We start from the raw sequence: 25947 nt of genomic DNA on the forward strand, positions 1-25947 counted from the left end.
AGAAAGCAAAACAATTCTTAATATTAATTATTTATTGACACGCACAGTATATATTTCAATTTTTTTAACCAGATATAACAAGAACCAAAATCATTTTTAATTAGAAATGCTAAACATCCTCCTAAAATCTTCCACTCAATGCAATTCAAGTTTGAGCTTATTCCATCACATCCCCATATCGTGAGACTTTGGGACCTGCAGGTGTTGCAGAATTTTGTGGTTCTTCCTCTAAGTGTACAATAAAGAAACAAATGGTCAGAATCTTCTGTCATGAAGTCCAAAATATACCAAAATGGTATTTATATGTAAATATACCAAATGAAAACAGTCTGTTCAAACCATCAGGTATCAAAGCAGGCATAAAATATATACATTAAAATGTACAGTCAGCCTGTCATTATCATAAAATAAACACTTACAGGGTGATCAGGACCCTTCTAAAAAGCAGATAGATGGAAAAGTTTATTTTGTGATGACAGGTAATGACAGTACATTATCTTACACAGCTACTAAATAATTTTAGAGACATGAAATACTGTTTTAAAAATATTTATCAAAACTGCTTGTAGATAAGATTCTGACATAATCCAGTGCAAGTAGAAATTGCCCTAGCAATCCAGATAAACACTAAAATACATTACATTTTAAACACGTTACATTTTCTAAGGACTAACTTACATTTATAGACACAATGTAACCTGTAATCTTCATCTGTTATTCATCTTTTTATTTTCTTCTGTATTAAAGATTTTGTACTCGCTGTAAATGGCACCTGATAAAGATTAAATTTATATTTAAGTCAATGGTGCCGAATATATTGAGAGATATGAAAGTAAAGGGTCAAAATTAAGTGAATTTTTTATTGCGCAATGCCACTATTGGGCAAGTATTTTATGAGCCTAGATTGTGACCTACACAAGCACTAAAAAAAGATAAATCTTTGTTAAAATTGCGAGGTTGATATTTCAGTCAACATTAATCTATCCATTTATCATTTTGAATTACAAAAAAGAAACAAGTAAAAACTTACTAGGAGTGTTTCTGTCAGGAACATTTCCTGTCTCAAGAAATAACCACAAGTCTGTGCACTTCATGGTTTCCCAGCGAGTTACTGCATAGCTGAATACTGAGGAAGAAACTGTGCAGACCAAAAGAGAAATCAGCTTAACTCACATAAACAATTTTCTTTTCATTAAGCCTATTGTGTTTATAACACAGACACAAATAGTGTAATTTTAATGACTTTTATAGTCTTCTCTTGCATGATGATGAAAATGCATCAGGCTTACCAATAGACACTAGAAGGTTCCACTGAAGGGGATATGGGATTCTTTTCTGAAGTACTCGCTGTGTGAAAAATAAACCAGCTGTGCCTGGTTGAGAGGTGTAACATTTTCACCCAAAGTGAAAAGAACACAATTAGTTAATAAAATTATTAATCAGAGGTTGTATTTACACAGCTCACACTCAGGTATATTTCATAAGTAAATTTGCTCAGATGTTTCTCCCTTACAAGTTCCTTATGAGAAATAAAATAAGTCAAGTCACCTTTATTTATATAGCGCTTTTAACAATACAGATTGTGTCAAAGCTTAACAGTATCAAATTGGAGGATAGAGAGTCAGTAATGTATAATAATAAGATTAAACACTCAATTTTCAGTTAAGGAATTTCATTATTGAATTCAGAAATGTCATTGTCTAGCTCAGTTTAGTTTAAATAGTATCTGCAAAATCAAATTGACGATAATCGCTAGAAATTAAGTGTCCCCAACTGAGCAAGCCAGAGGCGACAGCGGCAAGGAACCAAAACTCCCTCTGTGACAGAATGGAGAAAAAAACCTTGAGAGAAACCAGGCTCAGTCAGGGGGCCAGTTCTCCTCTGGCCAGGATATTATTGTTTATTTATTGTTTACTTATTGTTTTAATATTTTTTTTAAAATGTATTTATTTCTATTTTATATTGTTGCAATTTCTAACAATAGACAGACACAAATAAGACAATTGTTGCTCACATACACCAAAGTACAGATTCAAAAATGAATATGGATGGCATAACTCATATAAACTGACCAGGAAGACAATAAATAAATAAAAAGTAGTGGTGCTCATACTGAGATCTGTGATTGGATAAGGTATCTTTGCAAATCTGAGTATGAGACAGACAGAACATACACTTAAGATTACTAATTTGTTCTTTCACCGTAGAAAAATGTCATTCACAAGGGAACTTTGGCAAAATCCCACTGTTTGGAGACCAATTCTCACAATATATATATATATATATATATATATATATATATATATATATACACACACACACACAATTATAAATATATATATTTGCCTTATTAAACTCTTACTTTGCTTCATATTAATAGTTAGCAAGATATGGGGTAGGATTAAGGGTTCTAAAATATGGTCATGCAGAATAAGGCATTATAAACAGCCAATATGCTAGTAATATGCATGCTAATACTAGTTAATTGTGAGAGTTGGTCCCTAAACTTTTGGTGTTACCAAAAAGATATTAAAGCATTCTTTTTTGTCATTTGCTTTCACAAACACAAATTGTTCATAATGATCACAACCTCTTCTTAAAGTGAATATGACACTAACCCAGTATGAAGCTTGCTGTGCCTTTCATAAAGGCGTAAGACTGACAAGCGGCGTACTGCTGCAAACCCTGAGGATAATGAAATATCATCACCATGGAGTTATTGTAATGTACGATTCTGGGGCTAGTTGTCACAACAACTATATCTCAATAGCCTAGGCTTTAAATCAAAAGCCTAGTAGCATAAATGTGTTTCTTTAGCAGTAGTTTTGTATAATTGTTTCAGAAATCTGATTATTAAGCATAATTTTGTTCATTTTCCAGTAAATTGATTATACATATGAGGTTTAACAGTTTTTTGAGACAACACATGTTGTGTATGTTTACTGTATACAGCAAAATGGAAAGCCATTGGCCTAAATTTTAAATATAGATATTTCGTCGACAATGGCTTTTTTTTCTACTCTAGGTAGTATTTCAATGTACAATTGTCAAATGTAGTCGTATATAAACTGTTGTTTTGCATCGTGCTAAAATAACTTTAAAAAATTTACTGGGCAAGAACTGTGGAAATAATAGTTTATTTCTTTAGTTCAATATATGTCTATACATAAAGTGGTTTTCATAAGACATTCATTGCAGTAAACAGTGACAACTTGCCCCGGACATTTATGGCAGTAATTGATGGTGAAAATGCCAAATCACTAAAGTAGCAGTCACGCATTTTGATATATACCCACCGGGTGCTTTGCTACAACCGCATCATCAACTTTAGTGAGACCGAGGTTGACCATCCTGCTACAATTATGGACTATAACCTTCAAACTGGTGTTACAGCTTCCCTTTATTATTGCTGTTGTGAAACTTCCGCTCGTGCAGCGAAGAAAACGTGAAATGAGTAACAAGCTAAAGATTCTCCACAGTGACCTCTTATGGACTGGATACGTTAATCCACTTCACGAATAAACAGACATATTAATGCAGGGGACCAAAAAATTAAACATAATAAATGTTTTATTTATTATTGAGAAAGAAACATTTGAAATGCATTCATTTATATTCAAATAAAATAAATATGCATTTATATAAACATTAATTTAGTTAGCCAAGATGTCCACCATTTGTTATGTGAGTTTGGTTTGTGATGGTCTTCCTCTTTGCTGACTTTGGACCTTCAAAACGGTTTTATTTCTGAAAGTTAAAATATATAAATTATTACCCTATGTAATACATGTATTTTATGTTATTTGTATTTTACTAAATATTCATAAACATAGGTGAATCTGTATATTGTTAAACACAATTGACAATAATTAAAATTCTCAATATGACATATTAAAACAGGCTATGTATTATGTTTTAATAAAACTGATATTACTATAGATCTCATTAGATTCTTAAATGGCTGTTAGTGGATCCCATTAGGATTATAACAGAAATTCTATTAGCAATCCCTATGAAATATGGCCTAGTTATACAATTCATACCTGTCCCTTTGTGGTCTGTTTTGATGTTGTTTTGTCCATTCCAGATTAGACCAACTAAACGAAACAGGCTGAAGCAGTCTCACATCCTCTGCTGGATTTAAAAGGAAATCACAGCTAACATTAAAGGGGTCCTATTATGCTCTTTTACAAAGTCTTGATTTTGTTTTGGGGGTGTAACGTTACTAGAACATGCTCTCATGCTTGGTGGTTCGAAAATCGCATTATTTTTTACATAATTTTCATTATTACAATACCTTTCTCCCCAGCCTGACACTAACGGCTCGATTAGTTCTGGGTTTGATGAAGGCCCACCTTCCGAAAAACTAAATGTGTTGTGATTGGTTACCTGTCCCAGTGCGTTGTGATTGGTGAACAGCTTAGACGGTGTTTCAGTATTGCCCCGCCCCTTGCCAAAATATCAATTCAGACCCAGAGAATATTGAACAAGAGGATCGCGCAGAACCTTTGCGCGCACGGATATTGCAAGACATATTAAAGCAGTAATGTTATTGTGGTTTTTTTTGCCCAAATCACGTTTTAAATAGGATGTCAACAGCAGCTTAAAAATAACTGACTATATACAGCATTGGTCTCAAACTCAATTCTGGAGGGCCGCAGCTCTGCAGAGTTTAGCTCCAACCAGCTCCAAATCACACCTGCTTGGAAGTTTCTAGTGATGCTGAAGACCTTGATTAGCTGGATCAGGTGTGTTTGATTAGGGTTGGAGCTAAACTGTGCAGAGCTATGGCCCTCCAGGAATTGAGTTTGAGACCAGTGATGTACAAATAAGTGCAACGGTAATATGTATTATGTTTATTGTTCTTTAATTCTAACATTATAACATGAATTGCAGTGAAACTGTTATACAGTTGAATTTATTTATACCATAGTCCCACAGATTTACACTATTTGTGGTGGCATATATATGCAGATTAATTCTCTGCCAGCAGGAGGCTGTTGGAGTGGTAGAGATTGAGGTTTCGCTAGTAACGCTGTACACAAAACAGAGCTCCGCTCACAAACACTGCTTTTTCAGACATTATATGCAAGATGAAATGAAAATGACATCCAAAATTTTCTTAAAACAGTTGGTTTTCCATCAAAAATACAGTGATATAAAAACACCCGCACTTGGGTTTCGATTTTGAAACATGCAGTGCTCAACCAAGCGTTCTCCCCAAAGATATACGTCTATGGTTCTCCCCACCCGCCAACCATTCAAATTTCTGTAGGCGGGATTTACAATTTGTGATGTCACAAATATAGGAAAACAACTTTGTAGTCCAAACGAGCCGTTCGTTGTAGTTCTTGAAAAGGTTTTTTTTTTTTTTTACGAAATATCTCTGTTTGGAGTGGACTTTGACATTTGTAACTTTGTAGATCGTTTTATGCCCAAACATACACTCCACACACTGACTAAAATTCAAAAAGTGAAAAAGCATAAGAGGACCCCTTTAAATTAAGTTATGATTTAGTGGTTACACCTTAAGTCTGAGAAAACATGTCAAGACAAACTCACAGATTTGTTTGCTGATGCCTGGTAGTTTTTCTCTGTTTATGGGACCTTTTCTGGCTGAGTTCCTTTGCAGTCTGGCTGTAGGGTTAGCATTTAGATATCAGCACATAAAAAAAAAAAAAAAAACAGTAAGTATTAATAAACACATATTATGATTATTAAATTATGATCAGGTTAAGTTGTGTTAAAATATCTGGTACTTGCCTAAAAAGATGGGTTTATGATGTGTGTAGTTAATAGATTACACTAACATACTTTTGCCTAATGTGCATATTTATTATATCTTCAAGTTGTGGCTTATTTGCTTTCATTCTCTTCATTTTAATTAGTTTTCTATTTGTGGTTTATCTCATAAAAATTACTCATGGAACTGTACCTGGGCTGATCTCGGCCCTAAAGTGTCTGAGGTCCTCTGGGGTTGATGACATGGTCAAGGACCGGAACATGTGCTCAGAATATTCCTGGTTAGGAACCGTAAGACAGTCAGTAGAGCTCACAGGAAACACACCAGCTGGACCCTGTCTGTATCTCTTTTTCAGAGTGTATTTAAAACAAAATCTTAACACCACTTACAAACCATTTTGTATTAACATTACATCAGAAAAACAAGAGTTCCCTGATGTACAAGTTTAAGATGAACAGTAAAACTCCATTATAGGTAGTTGTTGCAATACCTTAGATGTGTGACTGGAAGATTGAATTCCTTTAGGACTACATATCTGAACTGATGTTCGCCTTTTAAACACCAAAAAAAGGGGAATTTATCAAATAATTTCAATGTTTACACATGAGAATAGCAACTGAAATAATTTCTTCTTGTTGTGTATTTTATGACACCTGTGTCTGTCTTTTCTAAGGTCAAGGGCTCTGTGCGGGACCATAGTAGGGTGGACCTTAGACTTGAGTGTAGCTGGTGAAACTGTGTCATTCTTTTTGCTCTCACTTATCACTTGGATGCTTGAAGAAGGAGTGGAGTGTTTTGAGGCTAATTGGTGGTTATGGAAGTGCAGATACCTGAATAAATGACACAAACAGCACAGAAAAACACTTGGATTTACAATTAAAATAATACAACTATACAATAGTTGCACTAATATTCCATGAACTGTTGAAAACTAATTGTAACTAACTCATTTTAATTTAATTTCCAAAACATAATATTCAACTATGTGCCAGTTTGTGTGCAACCTTGTTACTTCATCACCTCCCCATTAAAAATAGATCACTCAATAAAAATAATATAATTTGGACCCTTTCTGGAGACTGTAATGGAGATGGAGACTGTAAAATTGTAATTTTTTTTTACATAGTGTTGATAACATTCATCAATCTCAACTATACATCTAAATCAATCATTTTAATTTATGGGATGTAAGCATAAATACAATATATAAGTTAATAAGTTTGACAACAACTACAAACTCACATTTGATCCCAAACTGTAGTCCGTACTAAGTAACAATTAAAATTTTTACCAAAATACAGTGGCATGCGAAAGTTTGTGAACCCCTTGTTAGAGTCTAATGGTTAGAGAGTCGGACTCGTAATCGAAAGGTTGCGGGTTCGAGTCTCGGGCCGGCAGGGATTGTAGGTGGGGGGAGTGAATGTACAGCGCTCTCTCCACCCTCAATACCACGACTGAGGTGCCCTTGAGCAAGGCACCGAACCCCCAACTGCTCCCCGGGCGCCGCAGCATAAATAGCTGCCCACTGCTCCGGGTGTGTGTTCACAGTGTGTGTGTTCACTGCTGTGTGTGTGCACGTTGGATGGATTAAATGCAGAGCACGAATTCCGAGTATGGGTCACCATACTTGGCCGTATGTCACTTCAATCTGTGAAAATGTGAATAGTTTTAACAAAATAAGAGAGATCATACAAAATGCATTTTATTTTTTATTTAGTACTGTCCTGAGTAAGATATTTTACATAAAATATGTTTACATATTCCACAAGACAAAAAAAAAAAAAAAGTTGAAATCATTAAAATAATCCCCTTCAAAAGTTTGGGAATCCTTGGTTCTTAAAGGGGTCCTATTATGCTCTTTTACAAAGTCTTGATTTTGTTTTGGGGGTGTACTAGAACATGCTCTCATGCTTGATGGTTCGAAAATCGCATTATTTTTTACATAATTTTCATTATTACAATACCTTTCTCCCCAGCCTGACACTAACAGCTCGATTAGTTCCGGGTTTGATGAAGGCCCACTTTCCGAAAAACTAAATGTGTTGTGATTAGTTAACTGTCCCAGTGCGTTGTGATTGGTGAACAGCTTAGACGGTGTTTCAGTACTGCCCCACCCCTTGCCAAAATATCAATTCAGACCCCGAGAATATTGAACAAGAGGATCGCGCAGAACCTTTGCGCGCACGGATATTGCAAAACATATTAAAGCAGTAATGTTATTGTGTTTTTTTTTTGTTGTTGTTTGGCTAAATCACGTTTTAAATAGGATGTCAACAACAGCTTAAAAATAACTGACTATGTTCAGATAAGTGCAACGGTAATATGTATTATGTTTATTGTTCTTTAATTCTAACATTATAACATGAATTGCAGTGAAACTGTTACACAGTTGAATTTATTTATACCATATATATGCAAATTAATTCTCTGCCAGCGGGAGGCTGTTGGAGCGGGAGAGCTCGAGGTTTCCCCAGTAACGCTGTAAGAAAGAGCTCCGCTCACAAACGCTGCTTTATCAGATATTATATGCAAGCTAAAATGACATCCAAAATTTTCTGAAAACAGTTGGTTTTCCATCAGAAATACAGTGATATAAAAACACCCGCACTGGGTTTCGATTTTGAAACATGCAGTGCTCAACCAAGCTTTCTCCCCAAAGATACAGTGGTGTGAAAAAGTGTCCTGATTTTTTATTTTTTTGCATGTTTGTCACACTTTAATGTTTCAGATCATCAAACTAATTTAAATATTAATCAAAGATAACAGAAGTAAACACAACATGCAGTTTTTGAAGGAAGTTTTTTATTATGAAGGGAAAACAAAATCCAAACCCACATGGCCCTGTGTGAAAAAGTGCTTGCCCCCTAAACCTAATAACTGGTTGGGCCACCCTTAGCAGCAACAACTGCAATCAAGCGTTTGCGATAACTTGCAATGAGTCTGTTACAGCGCTGTGGAGGAATTTTGGCCCACTCATCTTGGCAGAATTGTTGTAATTCAGCCACATTGAAGGGTTTGAGCATGAACCGCCTTTTTAAGGTCATGCCACAGCATCTTAATAGGATCAGGTCAGGGCCCGGTTGCATGAAAACCCTTAAGTAAGGGTATCCCTGAAGGGGAAAAGATCCCTGAGGCAAGGGATTTCCTTAAGAGAGTTGCAACAAACGTTTTAACCGTCACCCTTACCTAAGTGTTTATATTAAGCGTTTCACTGTAGTTTCTGGCAGCGCACGGCAACGCGAGCTGCGGTTGCCATAGTTACTCTTCCATATCGCACTATAACCATAACGGACCGCAAAAATAACCTTACAACTACAGCTATAAAATATTTTTTATTTTTTTACAAAATATTATTTTTTTGGCAAATTGATCTTCATATAGGTGTGGGGCTTGAATTCGCACATGTGTTCCATCTATCACTCCGCAAACGCGTGGGAAACCAGCAACTGCAAAAAAACGCTCCGCTAATACGTCCTGCTCATCTCTGGAAGGAAATTTGACATAGCCCTGTGTCGCAGAATTGACACATAGGCTAAGGCCACTCGATGGACAGCTCTGCAGACAGTGAATTTGTGTACTCTGAAAACGTCGCCAAAGACAGACGGAAAAGTACCGCAAGCGAAAAACCTTAAAGCAATCAAAACTTGAAGCAGTGCTGGGAGTGCACGACTTCGTCGGGTTTGGTGTTGGTGGCTCAAGCGTTGCGGTGAGATGAAGGATTGACTGACGATCAAACCTATATTCTCTCAATAACTGCGCATCATTCATAGTCTCCAATGGATTATTTCGATCATTAAAAATGCGCCTAGGTACTTGCTCCTCTTCTATGAACATGAAATCAGCCATCGTGCTAGAGTAAAAGATGACTTAAGGGAGCTATTTTGGTCCCTTAATTTTTTAAGGTGAAACGGTTACTAAGGACTTTGTAGCAACGCATAACAGAACTTAAGGGAACACTTAAGCAATTAAGGGAAATACTTAAGTGACAGCCTTAACTTCCCTTAAGTAAGCCCTTAGGTTTTTTTCTTGCAACCCATGTTTCACTAAGGGTACCCTTAACCTTATAATTAAGGGTTTTCTTATCTTAAGGGTTTTCATGCAACCGGGCCCAGGACTTTAACTAGGCCACTCCAAAGTCTTCATTTTGTTTTTCTTCAGCCATTCAGAGGTGGATTTGCTGGTGTGTTTTGGATCATTGTCCTGCTGCAGAACCCAAGTTCGCTTCAGTTTGAGGTCACGAACAGATGGCCGGATATTGTACTTCAGGATTTTTTGGTAGACAGCTGAATTCATGGTTCCATTTATCACAGCAAGTCTTCCAGGTCCTGAAGCAGCAAAACAGCCCCAGACCATCACACTACCACCACCATATTTTACTGCTGGTATTATGCTGTGTTACTTTTATGCCAGATGAAATGGGACACACACCTTCCAAAAAGTTAAACTTTTGTCTCGTCAGTCCACAGAGTATTTTCCCAAAAGTCTTGGGGACCATCAAGATGTTTTCTGGCAAAACTGAGACGAGCCTTTATGTTCTTTTTGCTCAGCAGCGGTTTTCGTCTTGGAATTCTGCCATGCAGGCCATTTTTGCCCAGTCTCTTTCTTATGGTGGAGTCATGAACACTGACCTTAACTGAGGCAAGTGAGGCCTGCAGTTCTTTAGATGTTGTTGTGGGGTCTTTTGTGACCTCTTGGATGAGTCGTTGCTGTGCTCTTGGGGTAATTTTGGTCGGCCGGCCACTCCTGGGAAGGTTCACCACTGTTCCATGTTTTCGCTAATTGTGGATAATGGCTCTTACTGTGGTTTGCTGGAGTCCCAAAGCTTTAGAAATTGCTTTATAACCTTTTCCAAGCTGATAGATCTCAATTACTTTCTTTCTCATTTGTTCCTGCAAACACTTTTTCACACAGGGCCATGTGGGTTTGGATTTTGTTCCCTTCATAAAAAAAAAACCATTTAAAAACAGCATGTTGTGTTTACTTGTGTTATCTTTGATTAATATTTAAATTTGTTTGATGATCTGAAACATTAAAGTGTGACAAACATGCAAAAAAATAAAAAATCAGGAAGGGGGCCAACACTTGTTCACATCACTGTATATGTCTATGGTTCTCCCCACCCGCCAACCATTCAAATTTCTGTAGGCGGGATTTACAATTTGTGATGTGACAAATACAGGATTCACAGGAAAACAACTTTGTAGTCCAAATGAGCCATTCGTTGTAGTTTTTGAAAAGGGAATTTTTTTAAACGAAATATCTCCCTATGGAGTGGACTTTGAGATTTGCAACTTTGTAGATCGTTTTATGCCCAAACATACACTCTACACACTGACTAAAATTCAAAAAGTGAAAAAGCATAATAATAGCTTTAATACTGTGTGGCCACCTGAATGATCTACGACTGTTTTTTCGTTTTGTGATGGTTTTTCATGAGTCCCTTGTTTGTTCTGAAGAGTTAAACTGAGCACTGTTCTTCAGAAAAATCTCAAACACAACTATTAAAAAAGGTTCAAACATTCACTGATGTTCCAGAAGGAAACACAATGCATTAAGAGCCGGGGGGTGAAAACTTTTTGAATTTGAAGATCAGGGTAAATTGTACTTAATTTCCGGGAAACATGCAAGTATCTTCTGTTGATTCCGAAAGGCAGAACTAAATGGGAAAAAATTATATTTTAACAAAATAAGAAAAATTTGGTCTTCATCCTGTTAAAAAGTTGTCACCCCCTGGCTCTTAATGCATCGTGTTTCCTTCTGGAGCATCAGTGAATGTTTAAACCTCTTTTAATATTTGTGTTTGAGTCCCTCAATTGTCCTCTGTGTGAAAAGATGGATCTCAAAATCATACAGTCACTGCTGGAAAGGGTTCAAATATGCTGGAAAACTGAAGAATCTGAAGGGCATGGAGGATTTTTCTGAAGAACACTCCTCAGTATCCCTCTGGAGGACTAAGACCCATGCTGTTATAACCCACTATAATAGCTTCAACTACCCAGTGGGACAGGCGCTGACAAGAAATAGGTTTACCCCTGTGAGAATCAGCTCATGAGACAAATAACTGATTACTCTTCCGTAGCGCTTTCGTTCTATTTACATAGCAACGCAATGCACGGACAGGGCACAAACAGTGAAGCCACTTTTCTTCTGGTGACGAGAAAGGCGGCGGATGGAAAGCCATTAAATCCACTTGATTATAAGATCGAGCTGACTCGCTCACCTTAGGCACAAACGCTGGATTAGTTTTGAGAGACACTCTTGAGTAATCCATAGCCAACTGCATACATGAGTTATGAACCGACAAAGCATAAAGTTCACTAACCCGTTTTGCAGTTGAAAGAGCCTCAGATCGCTGCTGTCTATAGGTTCAAAAGGTGCATGAGATTAAGGACCACAGACAGGTCCCATGGCGGAATCAGTGGCTTTGACACCCTGTTCAAACGCCGTGCAACTCTCATAAACCTGCATACAAGCGGGTGTCGACCCACAGTGTTATTGTCAATCCCCACATGACACGCAGAAATCGCCGCGAGATACACCTTAACGGTAGAAAAAGCTTTGTCTTTATCCAGAAGTTCTTGCAGAAAACATAACACATCTGTGACCGAACAGAGAAAGGGGACAATGCACTTAAACCATTTACCATTGCTCGAAAACATTCCATTCCCTATCGTAAGCAGAGTGCGTCGAGGCAGCCCTCATGTTCTGAATTGTTTCGATCACCTTCGGAGGCAACCCAGTAGCAAGTTTAACCTCTCACGGGCCAGTAGCCCCACAAGCTTGCGAGAGGAGGTCTATGCGCAGCAGGAGAGGTCAGGACTGTCAACCAAGAGGCCAGTTCGGGGCAATCAGTATGACTGAGTGGCTGCACTCTCTTACCCTTTTTAGAGTTGGTCTGATCAGACTTAGCGGAGGGAACGCGTAAAGCAGTTAGTTTGGCCATGGGTGCGTTAGGGCATCCACACCCATAGGCGCACCGTCTCTCGTTAGCGAGAAGAATAGAGGGATTTCTATATGCCACCGTGGTTGTGTTGTTTGATCTGATCAGAACGTGGTGGATCCGCAGAAACTGTACAAAATGTTTCAATGCTAGAAACACTGTTAACAGTTCCAGGTAATTTATGTGCACGTTCTGCAACGAGACGGGCCATTTCCCTTTCGCTATTCTGCCCTCGCACACTGCACCCCAGCCTGAGAGCGACGCGTCCGTCGTTACCACCTTCCTCATGGAAACTACCCCCAGCGGAGTCCCAGATTCGAGGAACGAGCGGTTTCTCCAGTAACGAAGAGCACGCATGCAGGTGCTGACACCATCACTTTGCGGTTGAGGTGGCGTTTTGGACATAAGTGTTATGCTGCTGTCCAATTCTGAAACTCCCTCATTCGCAACAGTCCCAAAGGAATAACAGAGACTGTTGAGGCCATTAGCCCTAGAAGGCACAAACATAGTCTGAATGGGTCTTCGCTCCCTTTTTGGAAAAGGGATAGACAGCTGCGAATTGACCTGATGTGCTCTTCTGACAGAAACGCATGATACTGATCTGAGTTCAGTCTGAGGCCTAGATAAATTATTTCCTGTGTGGGCACCAGAAAAAGACCGGGACGCCCCCTCACTCCATTTGCCCCCTTCAAATGTTCAATTCTATAATCTGGCCCTCAAATGAAGTTAATTGAATAGCCCTGCCATAGTGAGATACTGAATGAATGTTTGAAAGAGAACCACACACAGTATTAAGAACCAAGGGTTCCCAAACTTTTGAAGGGGGTTATTTTAATGATTTCAGCTCATTTTTTGTCTGGTGGAATATATGTAAACATCTTTTATGTAAAATATCTTACTCAGGACAGTACTAAATAAAAAATAACATGCATTTTGTATGATCTTTCTTATTTTGTTAAAATTATTCACATTTTCACAGATTCTGCAAGGGGTTCCCAAACTTTCGCATTCCACTGTATATTTTTTATAATTTAATTTGTTATTAGAGTGCAAACCTCATATAAAGTAACTGTAAAACTTAAATTTTACCTCTTGAGATGGGCAACAACAATTAAGCAAGTTTAAGTCCCTCTTTTATATAGAATTATAATTCCTGTTTTGTATGTTCTTAATCATGAAAAGAGCACTTTGCTTCCCCATTATTATAAATACATTTACATTAGGCATAATAATAGATCGTTAAATAATTGTAGATAAATAATTAATTTTTGACAATAATGAAAGTGAAAGTGAAAGTGACGTGACATACGACCAAGTATGGTGACCCATACTCAGAATTCGTGCTCTGCATTTATCCCATCCAAAGTGCACACACACAGCAGTGAACATACACACACCGTGAACACACACCCGGAGCAGTGGGCAGCCATTTATGCTGCGGCGCCCAGGGAGCAGTTGGGGGTTCGGTGCCTTGCTCAAGGGCACCTCAGTCGTGGTATTGAGGGTGGAGAGAGCGCTGGACATTCACTCCCCCCACCTACAATCCCTGCTGGCCTGAGACTCGAACCCACAACCTTTGGATTATGAGTCCGAATCTCTAACCATTAGGCCACGACTTGTTAATCATAATATGATTAACATGATTAATCATATTATGTTAATCATAATATGATTAACATACCTGTATATCTACAGTTAACAAGTATTTTTAATTTGAACATGTAATCATTTTCAAAGCAATTGTTTTGCATTAAATCAGTGGCTTCTATTATGGAAAACAATAAAGCACATATGATAATTTTCATAGCTCTAATCATAATTCAAACAAAGCAATATATTATTATACTAGCACATTTGTGGTGTTATGCAGTGCCGGCCCGTTCAACAGGTGTTCGCCTGGGGCCCCGCTTTAAGGGGAGGGCCCTGCGGCCGTGAGGTTGTCAATTAAATTTCAAGATGTGTTCGACTTGAAGCGGTGCTGTGCAGACAGATCGGTGTTTGACATAGAAGTAGGCTACTGCGAGCGATATACTAATGGACAACTCTACATGCTTTCCTATCCTATTGCAGTTATTTTATGTCTAACACCGATCGATCTGCAGCACCCCTTTAAGTCGAACACACATACAGATGATGCACCAGAGCTGTACAGTGCGTTTAAAAACATTTAATGACATTTTTCCTCCAAATTCATTTCATAACATCAGTCGAGTGTTTGAAATAACTGATCTGACGTGGTTTCATATCACAGAATGAGGAAAAATTATTTTATATACTGTATTTATTACTATACCGTAATAAACTATTAGCATTGCATTATAATTATACATTATGCATTTAAAAAAATACCAGAGATGGCTTAAAGAACAGAGATACACCATTTAGTCACAATTGTATATTTATTGTCTTCATTCTTCATCAGTTAAACGTCCTATCTGCATTTTATTCAGCTACTGCAGCAATAGCATTTGCCTTTGTCCATATTAGGGATTTCCACCAATGTGATTTTTGTGAGTATTTAATTTTTTTATTTCATTTATCTTTCTCTCTCAGTGGATGCATAAAATTTCCTGGCAAAAATTAAGAAATTACTGTTAATAATTTTTAATCATAATCATTTATAATAAATCCTTAGACCTTTCTAGTTATAGGCCTCCTGCATGTTAACAGGTCATGCTGCAGTTTTCTGTAAAATATATTAATAATAATCATTATCAATAATTATTACTTTGTTTAATGTTTTATTTAGTTAACTATAATCAGAATTATTAGTAGTCATATTGATCTATAAAAAGAACAAACTTTTTTTGCCAAATTGTGCAGATCTACAAACAGGCACAGCAAACTTAGTGTTCTTTATCATTTCTGGCAAATAAAGAAAAAGTTTATCTGAAAACTTTTCTAGTTACAGTTCAGATTTTTTTTGGTTCAGATTTTGGAATTGAAATGAAAGAATTATAGCGAGATTAAAGTGAAATTGTAGTAGAAATGGAATCCAAACGAGATCTTTATGGAGCCGAAAAAAGGATGTTCTGACTGCTATACATAATATTTATTGCTGTAGTATTATTATTTGCTTTATAAATGCAAAGATGCCCATTATTATAGACAGACTTCTCATATGTTTAAATTGCTATGACATTTTTTAGACTAGTGGGGCCTATTTTCATTATCTTGCCTAGGGCCCCACAACCCTACGGGCCAGCACTGGTATTATGGGTTTCTCAAAAAAAATGTACCTATGTGAGTGCGGGAATTCATCCCTTGCTGTCTTCTTTGTGACCGGACTGCTTTGACAGCGCCCTCTGGAGGTAATGGCTGTCACAACACAGGTGTATGCCGTGTTAGCAGACAGGCGACTAGCAGTGTATGACTTTTCTGGGCCCAGGTACACCACACACCCATTTAGACTTAGCTCATATCTGAAGAGTCTCCCCAAAGGAACGACTGGAGCTCCCCATTTGATCTGCAGTTCATGTCGTCCCAGGACAACTACAGCGACCACAGAAGGAGCATGATCTTGATCTTCTGCTGTCCTCACCTCAGTTACTGCTCTAGGACTCTCTGTGTCCCCTGGACCAAGTGAACTCACACTAAGCTGATAGGAGGTACTAGGAGATAAACAGCCAACTGTAGCCCTGTCAGACAAAATAAATAAATAAACAAGCAAACAACCAGTAACAAGTTCACTATATTAAATGAACATTAAGACTATAATGAACTGCAAGACTATAATGATTATGCAAATTACAGCATAATAAACAATAACAACACTGAAGCGATGTAACTTACTGTAAAGGTGAAGTGTATAATTTTTGTGTAAAACACATGAAATGCCTTTGTAAATCATTTTAATTCCATAACAAGGGTTTTTTAGGACTAATATGTCATATTCAACAACAAAGATGGGTCAAACGTAGTATTATCCATTGTTAAATGATTTGTGAATTGGGGATATGGATGCAGACTTGACACACTTCACTTTTACATGTTATTACGAAAGACCAGTCTGACCCACCCCAGCAGAGTAGTGGTCTTCACCAGTGTGTCATTACAGTAGATCTGGTATGATTTGGGTTTGGCTCCTTCCTCTGGCTCTATCCAGCACAAACGTACCCGTGTAGCTGTAGAGCCAATCACACAGAGCTCTCGTGGAGGCTTAAGTCTAGTGTCCAGCTGCTCTGGAGTAATAACCATAGGTTCACTAAAAGGACTAATGTCACCATCAGGTGTAGACAGGTTGAGCCGTAGGGAAAGGGGCTCCATAGATTGCTTGGGAGAAACAGGTATGGTCACCTGACACAACAGGCCATGGTACAGCATGACATCCTTTTCAAAGAGACTATAGAAACCCAAAGAAAAAATAGTGAATAATAAAATATGTGCTTGTAAAACATTTTAAGTAATCTAAGCAGACTGCATCCATATAGAATCAGTAAACCACTAATAGCTCCATGATAATGTTATTCAAGATCAAAATAGCAGCCTCTTTGCAGGTCTGCATTACATTGTTACAGGATCACAAAACAACCCAAACTGAAGTATGCTATGAAATCACGTTTAGGGGATCCTTCAGAATAATCTACATAGCGGCAGGTGCTACAAAAGTTGCAGTTCACTTCACTTTAACACCAACTGGACCTTACTATTAAATTAAACTCAAACAAAGTGCTGCAGGGATTACATAATTTTGGCTAACACAGAAGTTAGCAGCACTCTGGTTCCCTCGACAAAAAGCTTTTTTCCATCTGCATTTCAGTTATTGCAGAAAACAAGCTCCGTGACCAACAAAGTTAATGCTTCTTACACAAACTGTTCATCAAGATAATCTTCACAAATGAAAACAAATTTTATGAATTTTGAAGCCTAAACAATTGCCACAAGTAAAAATCTAAATTTAGGCTTGTAAACAAACTACACGCTAATCACATCATATCACCATCACTAAGATTCCTACAAATCTTAATTTAAAAAATACAATCTTAATATTAAAAAACTTCAATCTTAATATAAAAAGTTTGAGACATACTAGTTTTAAAGAGCATGAGTAAAAAGCACAACTAGGCTGTGAACTCTTGGACTAGTTAATGTTTCTGACATCCTCTGTAATACCATTTAGAAGTTCCATTTAAAAAGAGAAAATATCTTAATTTTTTTGGTTTGTTTTGTTTTTAGTTGTTTTTTTTAACCGGAAATGCAAAAAGCTAATTTTCAGGTGTTAGGACTCAGCCCTGCAGCACTACATGGTCTTTTTAGATTGGGGGTAAGAGACTTTTGAGTTGCAAAACATGTTCTATAATAAAACAAAAGAATGATTTCTTATGATAGGAATTAAAGGGAAAATTTTAAGTATTAAGAACTGTGGAAGTTTAACCTGTATATGACATCCAGGCCGCTTTCAGGCTCACACTTCTCCCATGATACAGTGCAGTTTGTTGATGAGAGGTTTGTAACCATCACGGGATGTGGTTTGGATAAACGCTCCAGTTTTCTGAGACACATGTTGACCTCCTCCTGCAGCTCTAGCCCAGTGGATGGTGACATAGAGAGAAACTGACAGCAAAGCAAATGACAGTTTTATCATGAATGTAATAAATACACAATACTCCAAAACCACATGCAAATCAGCACTGTTGTGTTATGAACACAATGGTCATGAAACCTTTAACTGCTCATGCAGAGGACAATGCATCCTGACAGGAACCACTCCACTCGGCCGGGACACCAGCATTCGCACTGTCCTGTTAGACAGAGGGTGGGTTGAGCCTTTTAAAATGAGTGTGATGTATTTTTATGCTACTGTTAATATGAATAGTTTCCCCAAAAATGAACATTCTGTTATCATTTACTCAGACTCGCGTCGTTCCAAACCTGCATGACATTGTAGATAACTAAATCTTTAGTCCAGGGATACTCAAATCTGGCTCGCGAGATCCACTTTCCTGCAGAGTTTAGCTCTAACCCTAATCAAACACACCTGAGCATGCTAATCAATGTCTTCAGGATCATTAGAAAATCACAGGTAGGTGAGTTTGATCAGGGTTGGAGCTAAACTCTGCAGGAAAGTGGATCTCACGAGCCAGATTTTAGAATCACTGCTTTAGTCAAAAAGGTGGAAAATTAATTATCTAAAGAAATACTGTCTACTTAATTATTCATGTGCTTTGAACAGTGGCAGAATGTGAGTTTAGATTGGCCTTAAAGGGGTCATCGGATGCAAATTTCACTTTTACATGTTGTTTGAACTGAAATGTGTGTTGGCAGTGTGTGTACACAACCACCCTATAATGATAAAAAAAAATCCATCCAGTGTTTAAAAAAAAAAAATTCCAGATAAATAATATCTCCTTTTTCAAATCAAGCTGTTCTCAGATTCACACGATGTGATGTCACACGGACCAGGCCCTCCCACGATTGTTGATTGACATGGCTGTCTTACCTTAGACCTGCCCTGAGTGAGCTGTTATCAGTCCGCCATTGTTTCGACGCTAGAGCAGATGTAGACAAGAATGTCTAAATGCACCTATGTTCGCACAAATCATTTGTGATTCAGTTTCACCTCCAGAAGAAGTGAGTATACTTTTTTTTTAATGAATTTTGCAAATCGCATTTTCCACAAGTTGATATGATTCTTTAGGGTCTTAATGAAAAGTCTATAACATACTTTGGTTAAAATTTCTCAATGGTAGTGTAAAAAAACACCTTTTTACCCTATCGATATCAGCTGTTTTCATCAAGCCGTTTTTTAGTCCATTTTGCTTTAAATGCTAGTGAGCTCCACTCGCCCCGCCCCTTTCTTCTGTGGGGTGATGAGCAGATTGTAAACTTCAGCCGCGAAACTGGCTAACTAGCACGTTATTAGGAAAGGAGATTTGCAAAAATTCATAAAAAAACGCTATACTCACTTCTTCTGTAGAAGTTGGATCACGAATGATTCGCGCGAACATAGACACATTTGGGGAAGTCGTGGCCTAATGGTTAGAGAGTCGGACTTGTAATCCGAAGGTTGCGGGTTCGAGTCCCCGGCCGGCAGGAATTGTAGGTGGGGGGAGTGAATGTCCAGCGCTCTCTCCACCCTCAATACCACGACTGAGGTGCCCTTGAGCAAGGCACCGAACCCCCAACTGCTCCCCGGGCGCTGCAGCATAAATGGCTGCCCGCTGCTCCGGGTGTGTGTTCACGGTGTGTGTGTGTTCACTGCTGTGTGTGTGTGGACGTTGGATGGGTTAAATGCAGAGCACGAATTCCGAGTATGGGTCACCATACTTGGCTGAAAGTCACTTCACTTCACTTCACATTTAGGCAGATCGGGTGGATTTTTATCATTATAGGATGGATGTGTACACACACTTCCAACACACATTTATGTTCAAACAACTTGAAGTGAATTTTGCATCTGATGACCCCTTTAAAGGGAAATGCACTGAAATAGCTTGCTGTGAAAAGAGCTGTTTTACAGAGGTAAAAATTGTGTTGTTTTACACTACCATTGAGAAATTCTAACCAAAGTATGTTATAGACTTTTCATTAAGACCCTAAAGAATCATATCAACTTGTGGAAAATGGGCATCCGATGACCCCTTTAAATATTTGTGGTATGCAGACTCACTTATAATAGAGTTGTATAATTAGTGTTACTGTAAATGATATGCTACATATTTATTGTTACTTTTCTGAACAATAACCTTAGACTGTCATTGCATGCAACACTACAACTACAGTTAATTAAATAACCTACATAGCAGCAAACCAGATACTGTCTGGGTCTGGGCTCTGCAACAGCAGTAAAAGACCATCCAGCAATGCAGGGACAGAGGTGCTTTCCATCAGCAGAGCATGGCCATCTTCATCATTTGCTAAGCAGCTCAGAGCAAAGCACACTGTTTGGGCCATCTCCACCCCTAACCCACTCAACAGCAGAGCCTGCAGTCGACTAACCTTGTGACAAATAATAAAACAATACCCATAAGTGATGTTTAATTGATTGAAATTTTAACATGATCCAACTGCCAATCAATCAAGACCTACGGAGAGAATTTATAAGATTTATTACCAGTTGACACTCTTTGGCCACTCTCAGAATAAGGATCTTGGCTTGTCTGCTACCACATAGACAGCCAACAGCAAATGCTGCATTCATGGCTGTGTCTGCAATAATAAAATTTTAATTTGATGTTATTGAATACTTTCACATTTTACCAAGCAACAAGATATTCAAAAACCAAAAACAATTAATGTGGGGTAATATTAGTTTAATCTTACAAATGTAGGGCTGTCAATAGATTAAAATAAATAACAATTATGAATCTCATTATTGATTTGGTATAGTTCATATGATTAATGTCAAATTTATAATTCTGAATATGTAATTACAGCATAAAGAGTACTGAATGATTTGTTTGTGTAATTAGTGAAAGAACTAATTAGGGTAATCAGGGTCCATTCATTTTCATTCGCACAGTGGTTCTGTGTCTTTGCTTTAAAACACCATTTTGTGAGACATCAATTAATACTCAATATTAATTCAATAAAATCAGCATATTCTTTAAAACAAAAGCTATGAATGCTGTGCATTTACACTTAAATTGATACTGGTCTGCACTCTACTACGGTGCAAAATGATTTGGCTCCACACTGTCCTTATTAATCATTACATCTGTTTTATCTAATTATCCATTAATGATGTTGTTGTTACTCTTCATTACAAACCATTCTTTCCTAAATGAAGTAGGACACTGACCTTTGTGGCTACACGATAAGCATTGTGTCAAACATCTGAATATCTTGCAGGCAGATGAATGGGATAAAACCTTTTCACAGGTTTCTTCACACAGGGACAGTCGTGCAAGAATAAGTGCTGCAGAGTTAACCGTAGTCTCTCTCTCATTCTCTAGAAGAACCGATAGGCTCTCAAGGACCCCACTGAACACACTTTGGATCTGAAGGAACCATGTCCGCCCTGATGTAGTTTCAACCTAACACATGAAGAAAGAGCAGTATAGCTTTTAGACCTAAAAACCAGAAATGTGCAACAACAATTCGTATGGGTATTTGACATAGTTGAAGAGATTTAGGTTAAATTTTATATGAATTTATAGGAAAACTTATATATTTTATTATATTATACATTGCTTGTATATTGTAGATGCTGTAAATGATCACTATTAGGGTAAGATGGGGGGAGAAGCCCCCGGAGGTAAGATGACACCCCACCCCCACAGACACACCTTTAATCTTGTCCACAGTGGTGACAAAACTCACTTCAGCATATTTATAGATTGCATGCACACTAATTTTCAAATTTTCTGATATTTGAAAAAGATAAACTGTGTGCTTATATTACATTGAATATTTGTTCACTGCAGACTAAAAATAATTACCTTGAGGAAAGAAATATATATATTTATTTATTACTCAAACTGGCCAAAAAGTCATAAAATAAATCATAAGGCCTATTTATAATTAGCTCAGTATAAAAACAAAAGAAGTCTATGAGACATCCTCATTTAGAAAGCCGCGTGTGTGTGTGTAAACCTGAAAACATTTTTTTAAATTCATTGTTATTTAAGTTGTTGTTATTAATTCCACAGCCTAAGAATAATACTGTAAACTTCAAAAGTCATAACCTAAAATTGGGTAGAATAGTTCAGTCTCGCTGCATTATAACCGTTGCTATATTGTCAGATGTTTTCAGGTTTACAAAATGTTGAATGTAATTGCCTTTCAGATTCCTCTCTCTGTAACTATGCTTCTGCACTAGATTTGTCAATCTGAAACATTCCATTTTAGTAAATGTATTCAAATCACATTGCCAAGATGCACAAATTTACCAGTTTAGTTAAAGCCATTTTTTTCCTGAAAACAAAAATTATTAGAATTAATTTGGCCGTCAGATAAAATGTTCTGTAAAGGTTAGATATAATATAAAGTTCCTGTATAATACAGCATGCATTATATCGTCATGCAACCATACCAATGAGGCTATGGCTCCAGCAGCATTCATCACAACATCAGGATCATCTTTAGTCAATATCTGAACAAGGTCACATATGAGGTTGCTTTCCTCTTTAGTCCCCTTCTGAAGTTTGAGCACCATGGACTCATTTTCCAGCAGGACCCCAAAGATACAAGCTCCAGTACTACTCAGCCTGTAAAAACACAGACAGAATAATTTCACTGCACAGAACTTGGTCCAATGACCTTTTTTTTTTAGAAAACACTGCAGGGCCATTCTACAATTGTCGTGACAAATGCTAACTTTGTACATGTAAAGAAAATCCTTTTTATATATTTTTTTTTATCATTTTTACTAAAGTAGGTACACTGCTCAATAAAACACGAAGTCCATTAAAATTCAGGAAAATCAATCAAACTGGAGAGGCAGCAGCAAGACAACCCCCCAAAAAGCAATTGTTTTGCAGGTGGTGTTCAAAGACTATCGTTCTCTCTTTATCCTTCCTGACTGAGTTGTCACTAGTTTTGTGTTCGTCAGGGTCTCTCAGTACTTGTACCATGAGGAAGTACCTGCAACCCAATCAGGTTGCACAGGTAGTCCAGCTCCTCTAAGATGGTATATGCATACGTGTCATCGCAAGGACATTTGGTGTGTCTCCCAGCATAATTTCAAGAGCATGGAGGAGATACCAGGAGATTACAGGAGCAGAGTTCTACAGGGCCGTAGAAAGGCAACAACCCAGCAGCAAAGAAAGAAGAACAAGAGAGGCACTGCCAGAGCCCTACAAAATGACCTCCAGTAGGCTACTGGTGTGCATATTTCTAAACCAAACTGTACGAAACAGACTCCATGAGGGTGGCTTGAGGGTCTAACGTCCTCTAGTGGGACCTGTGCTCACATGCCAGCACCTTGCAGCTCAATTGGCATAATTTGTCAAAGAACACCAGAATTGGCAGGTCTGCAATTGGTGCTCCAGTCTCCTCATGATTGAGAGCAAGTTCACATTGAGTACATGTGACAGATGTGAAAGAGTCTGGAGGCACTGATGCAATTGACTGGCCCTTATGTTCCCCAGACCTGAATCCAATTAAAGACATTTATGTATCGGTGCTTGAAGCTGCTATAAATAGCACCAGACTGTCCAGGAGCTCACTGATGCCTGATCCAGGTCTCAGAGGAGATCCCCCCAGACACCACCCACCTTCTCATCAGGAGCGTGCCTAGATGTTGTTAGGAGTGCCGATAGTAGGCACGTGGGACCATACATACTACTGTTTTACAATATGAGTTGATTTGAAAAAAATTTGTAATATTAAGCTAAACTTTAAGTTGTAACTTTTTAGTTGTAAACCTTTTAGTTTACATTACATAACAACAATAAATTAATCTTGGCAAGACAAAGAATTGGCCAGTTTATTCCAACAATGGAATAAAATGTCATTTCCATCACAAAAGGAATGGTGAATTGAGATGTACTGTAAATTATGTTTGCTCATGATGACACTGTGGTTTCAGGATACTTATTACCCAGAGGATGAGCAGTTTGGAGAATGGATGGATAGATGAAAACAATAAGAAAGTAGGTAAAGGTCTGGCTTGAAGCCTTTTTCTAAAAAAGACTTCAAGCAAGACTTCATGTGCTTCATGCAAAAACCATCTGACATTTGATCTAAGATAATTTAATTAATGTCATTATTAAATAAAGAGCACCAGCCAATGTCCAAATCCTTTACTTGAGAATGGCAAGTGACAAGACTCTGCCATAAGGGAAAGTGTGTACTCCAGCCTAGAACCTGACGTGGTGCTTCAACAGTGGATTTTTGCGTACAAACATTTTGTAAATGAGGCCCCTTGTTATGGAGCAGGCATGGACTGATCCTCTCTGATGGGTTGAGTTCAATCTGAGGACACTGTCTCAACAGAAAAGCAAAAGCCAGTCGCTTGTGCCTTTTAATCATTTCACCCTTTCAGCAGAGAGAAAGACACTCATTACGCTTTGACCTCTTAGAGGTCTGCATTTGTAAGAGGTCAAAGGAGAACCACTGAGCAAGATGACTCTCATAAATCGAACTTTATAGGTTGAATACAATAGGCTTTTGCTGTTGCTGAGGTGACCATTTCTAATGACTTGAGCTGCATTTTCAAGGCTGAAAGCTTCCTAGATTACATTTTGTCAGGAGATTTTATCCTAATTTAATGTAAGGTTATCAATGCTGAAACAATCTGAGAGAAAATATTACAAATGGCAAACACAATAGGGCACACTAGGTATTTTGTTTGTGGTTTGTAGGCTAAGACGACATCATTCTCAAAAGTTTCAAAATACTAATAATTTCTGTAGTGGTTAAACATTTTTACAGTATATACCTTTAAAGAATGGTGTTTTGTTCTAACTAGCAGACCACTCTCATGTTTGTATGAATGTCAGGAAACTACAAAACCACTAATCTGTGTGATAATATAACCAAGCTATTGTTTTAACCTGTCTGATGATTAAGGTTGAAGTACTGACCATGAGGCAGGTGACTTCAGCAGCTTTCGAAGAGCATCTATGCATAATTCTGGGTTGCAGTGCTGAAGAACCTTTTCAACAAGTTCACCTTTGTCCTCCAGAGCAAGGTCAACAAGAATTTGCAATGCAGAGGACACATGATCAATGTCTGGACATAAAAGCCAGGTCAAGGCATTTCCATTATGACATGGAGCTGGACAGCATGCTGTTGATGTCATCCTTCAAAACACCCTATAATACAAACAAACAAAGTAAGAGGAAAGTAACAGTTATTCTCACACTGCCTTAGAAATGTACTGTGGCTATATCATGACACAGTAATGACATCGTATGTTAATACTGTTACCTAATAATAACTAATAGATGAAATTTAGCTCTGTAGCTAATTCTGGGGCAGTTTTCTGACTGTCTATTGTCCCTGTCAAATAATGAATAAAAAAATAACAGTAGTAGTGCCATTACATTATACGCTAATGCCTTTTTAAAATGTACTGTCATATGATAATGGTATGGTTATTTGATATACCACAGTATTAAATGATTACCATAATTATTTACATTACATTACTCTACAAAGAATAGCATGGAAATCAGTAAGCACCACTATCGAAATTCATGTACCCTTTATACTTACGTGGCAATGGCAAAAATAACATGGTATTATGAACATGTCGATGTCACAGTACCATGTACAAAATAACAACAACGCCAGCAGCATAGTACCATATAGTTCCATGCATGTCCAACAATTTTTGGGGATTTGTGGAAAATTATTTTTTTCTTTTTAAGAATAATTT

General features: G+C 37.7%; 2 protein-coding genes and 1 long non-coding RNA gene across 4 annotated transcripts in view; 1 reads left to right on the forward strand and 2 right to left on the reverse strand.

Annotated features, from left to right (window-relative positions):
* LOC306870868 overlaps window positions 1-25947 on the forward strand; it is a 1223475-nt gene that overhangs the window by 88319 nt on the left and 1109209 nt on the right. The gene's annotated exons all lie outside the window — the stretch shown is intronic.
* Window positions 16-3430, reverse strand: tmem141 (transmembrane protein 141). The gene is made up of 5 exons (XM_079418780.1): window positions 3297-3430; window positions 2619-2685; window positions 1290-1373; window positions 1031-1138; window positions 16-228 (listed from the first exon to the last, which is right to left on the reverse strand). Exons 1-5 carry the CDS (start codon window positions 3348-3350, stop codon window positions 158-160), a joined length of 384 nt encoding a protein of 127 aa, XP_079274906.1. The 5' UTR covers window positions 3351-3430; the 3' UTR covers window positions 16-157.
* On the reverse strand, window positions 3555-25381 carry LOC306871099 (uncharacterized protein). Its single transcript, XM_079418790.1, has 15 exons — window positions 25151-25381; window positions 22657-22831; window positions 21424-21658; window positions 20737-20831; window positions 20422-20621; window positions 18346-18424; window positions 18058-18236; window positions 16702-17025; window positions 15923-16321; window positions 6397-6573; window positions 6234-6294; window positions 5936-6089; window positions 5563-5637; window positions 4044-4134; window positions 3555-3747 (listed from the first exon to the last, which is right to left on the reverse strand). The coding sequence occupies exons 1-15, from the start codon at window positions 25366-25368 to the stop codon at window positions 3681-3683; spliced, it is 2529 nt and encodes an 842-aa protein (XP_079274916.1). The 5' UTR covers window positions 25369-25381; the 3' UTR covers window positions 3555-3680.

The sequence above is a fragment of the Barbus barbus genome (assembly GCF_936440315.1).
Source record: "Barbus barbus genome assembly, chromosome: 6".
In the NCBI taxonomy this organism is placed as follows: Eukaryota; Metazoa; Chordata; class Actinopteri; order Cypriniformes; family Cyprinidae; genus Barbus; species Barbus barbus.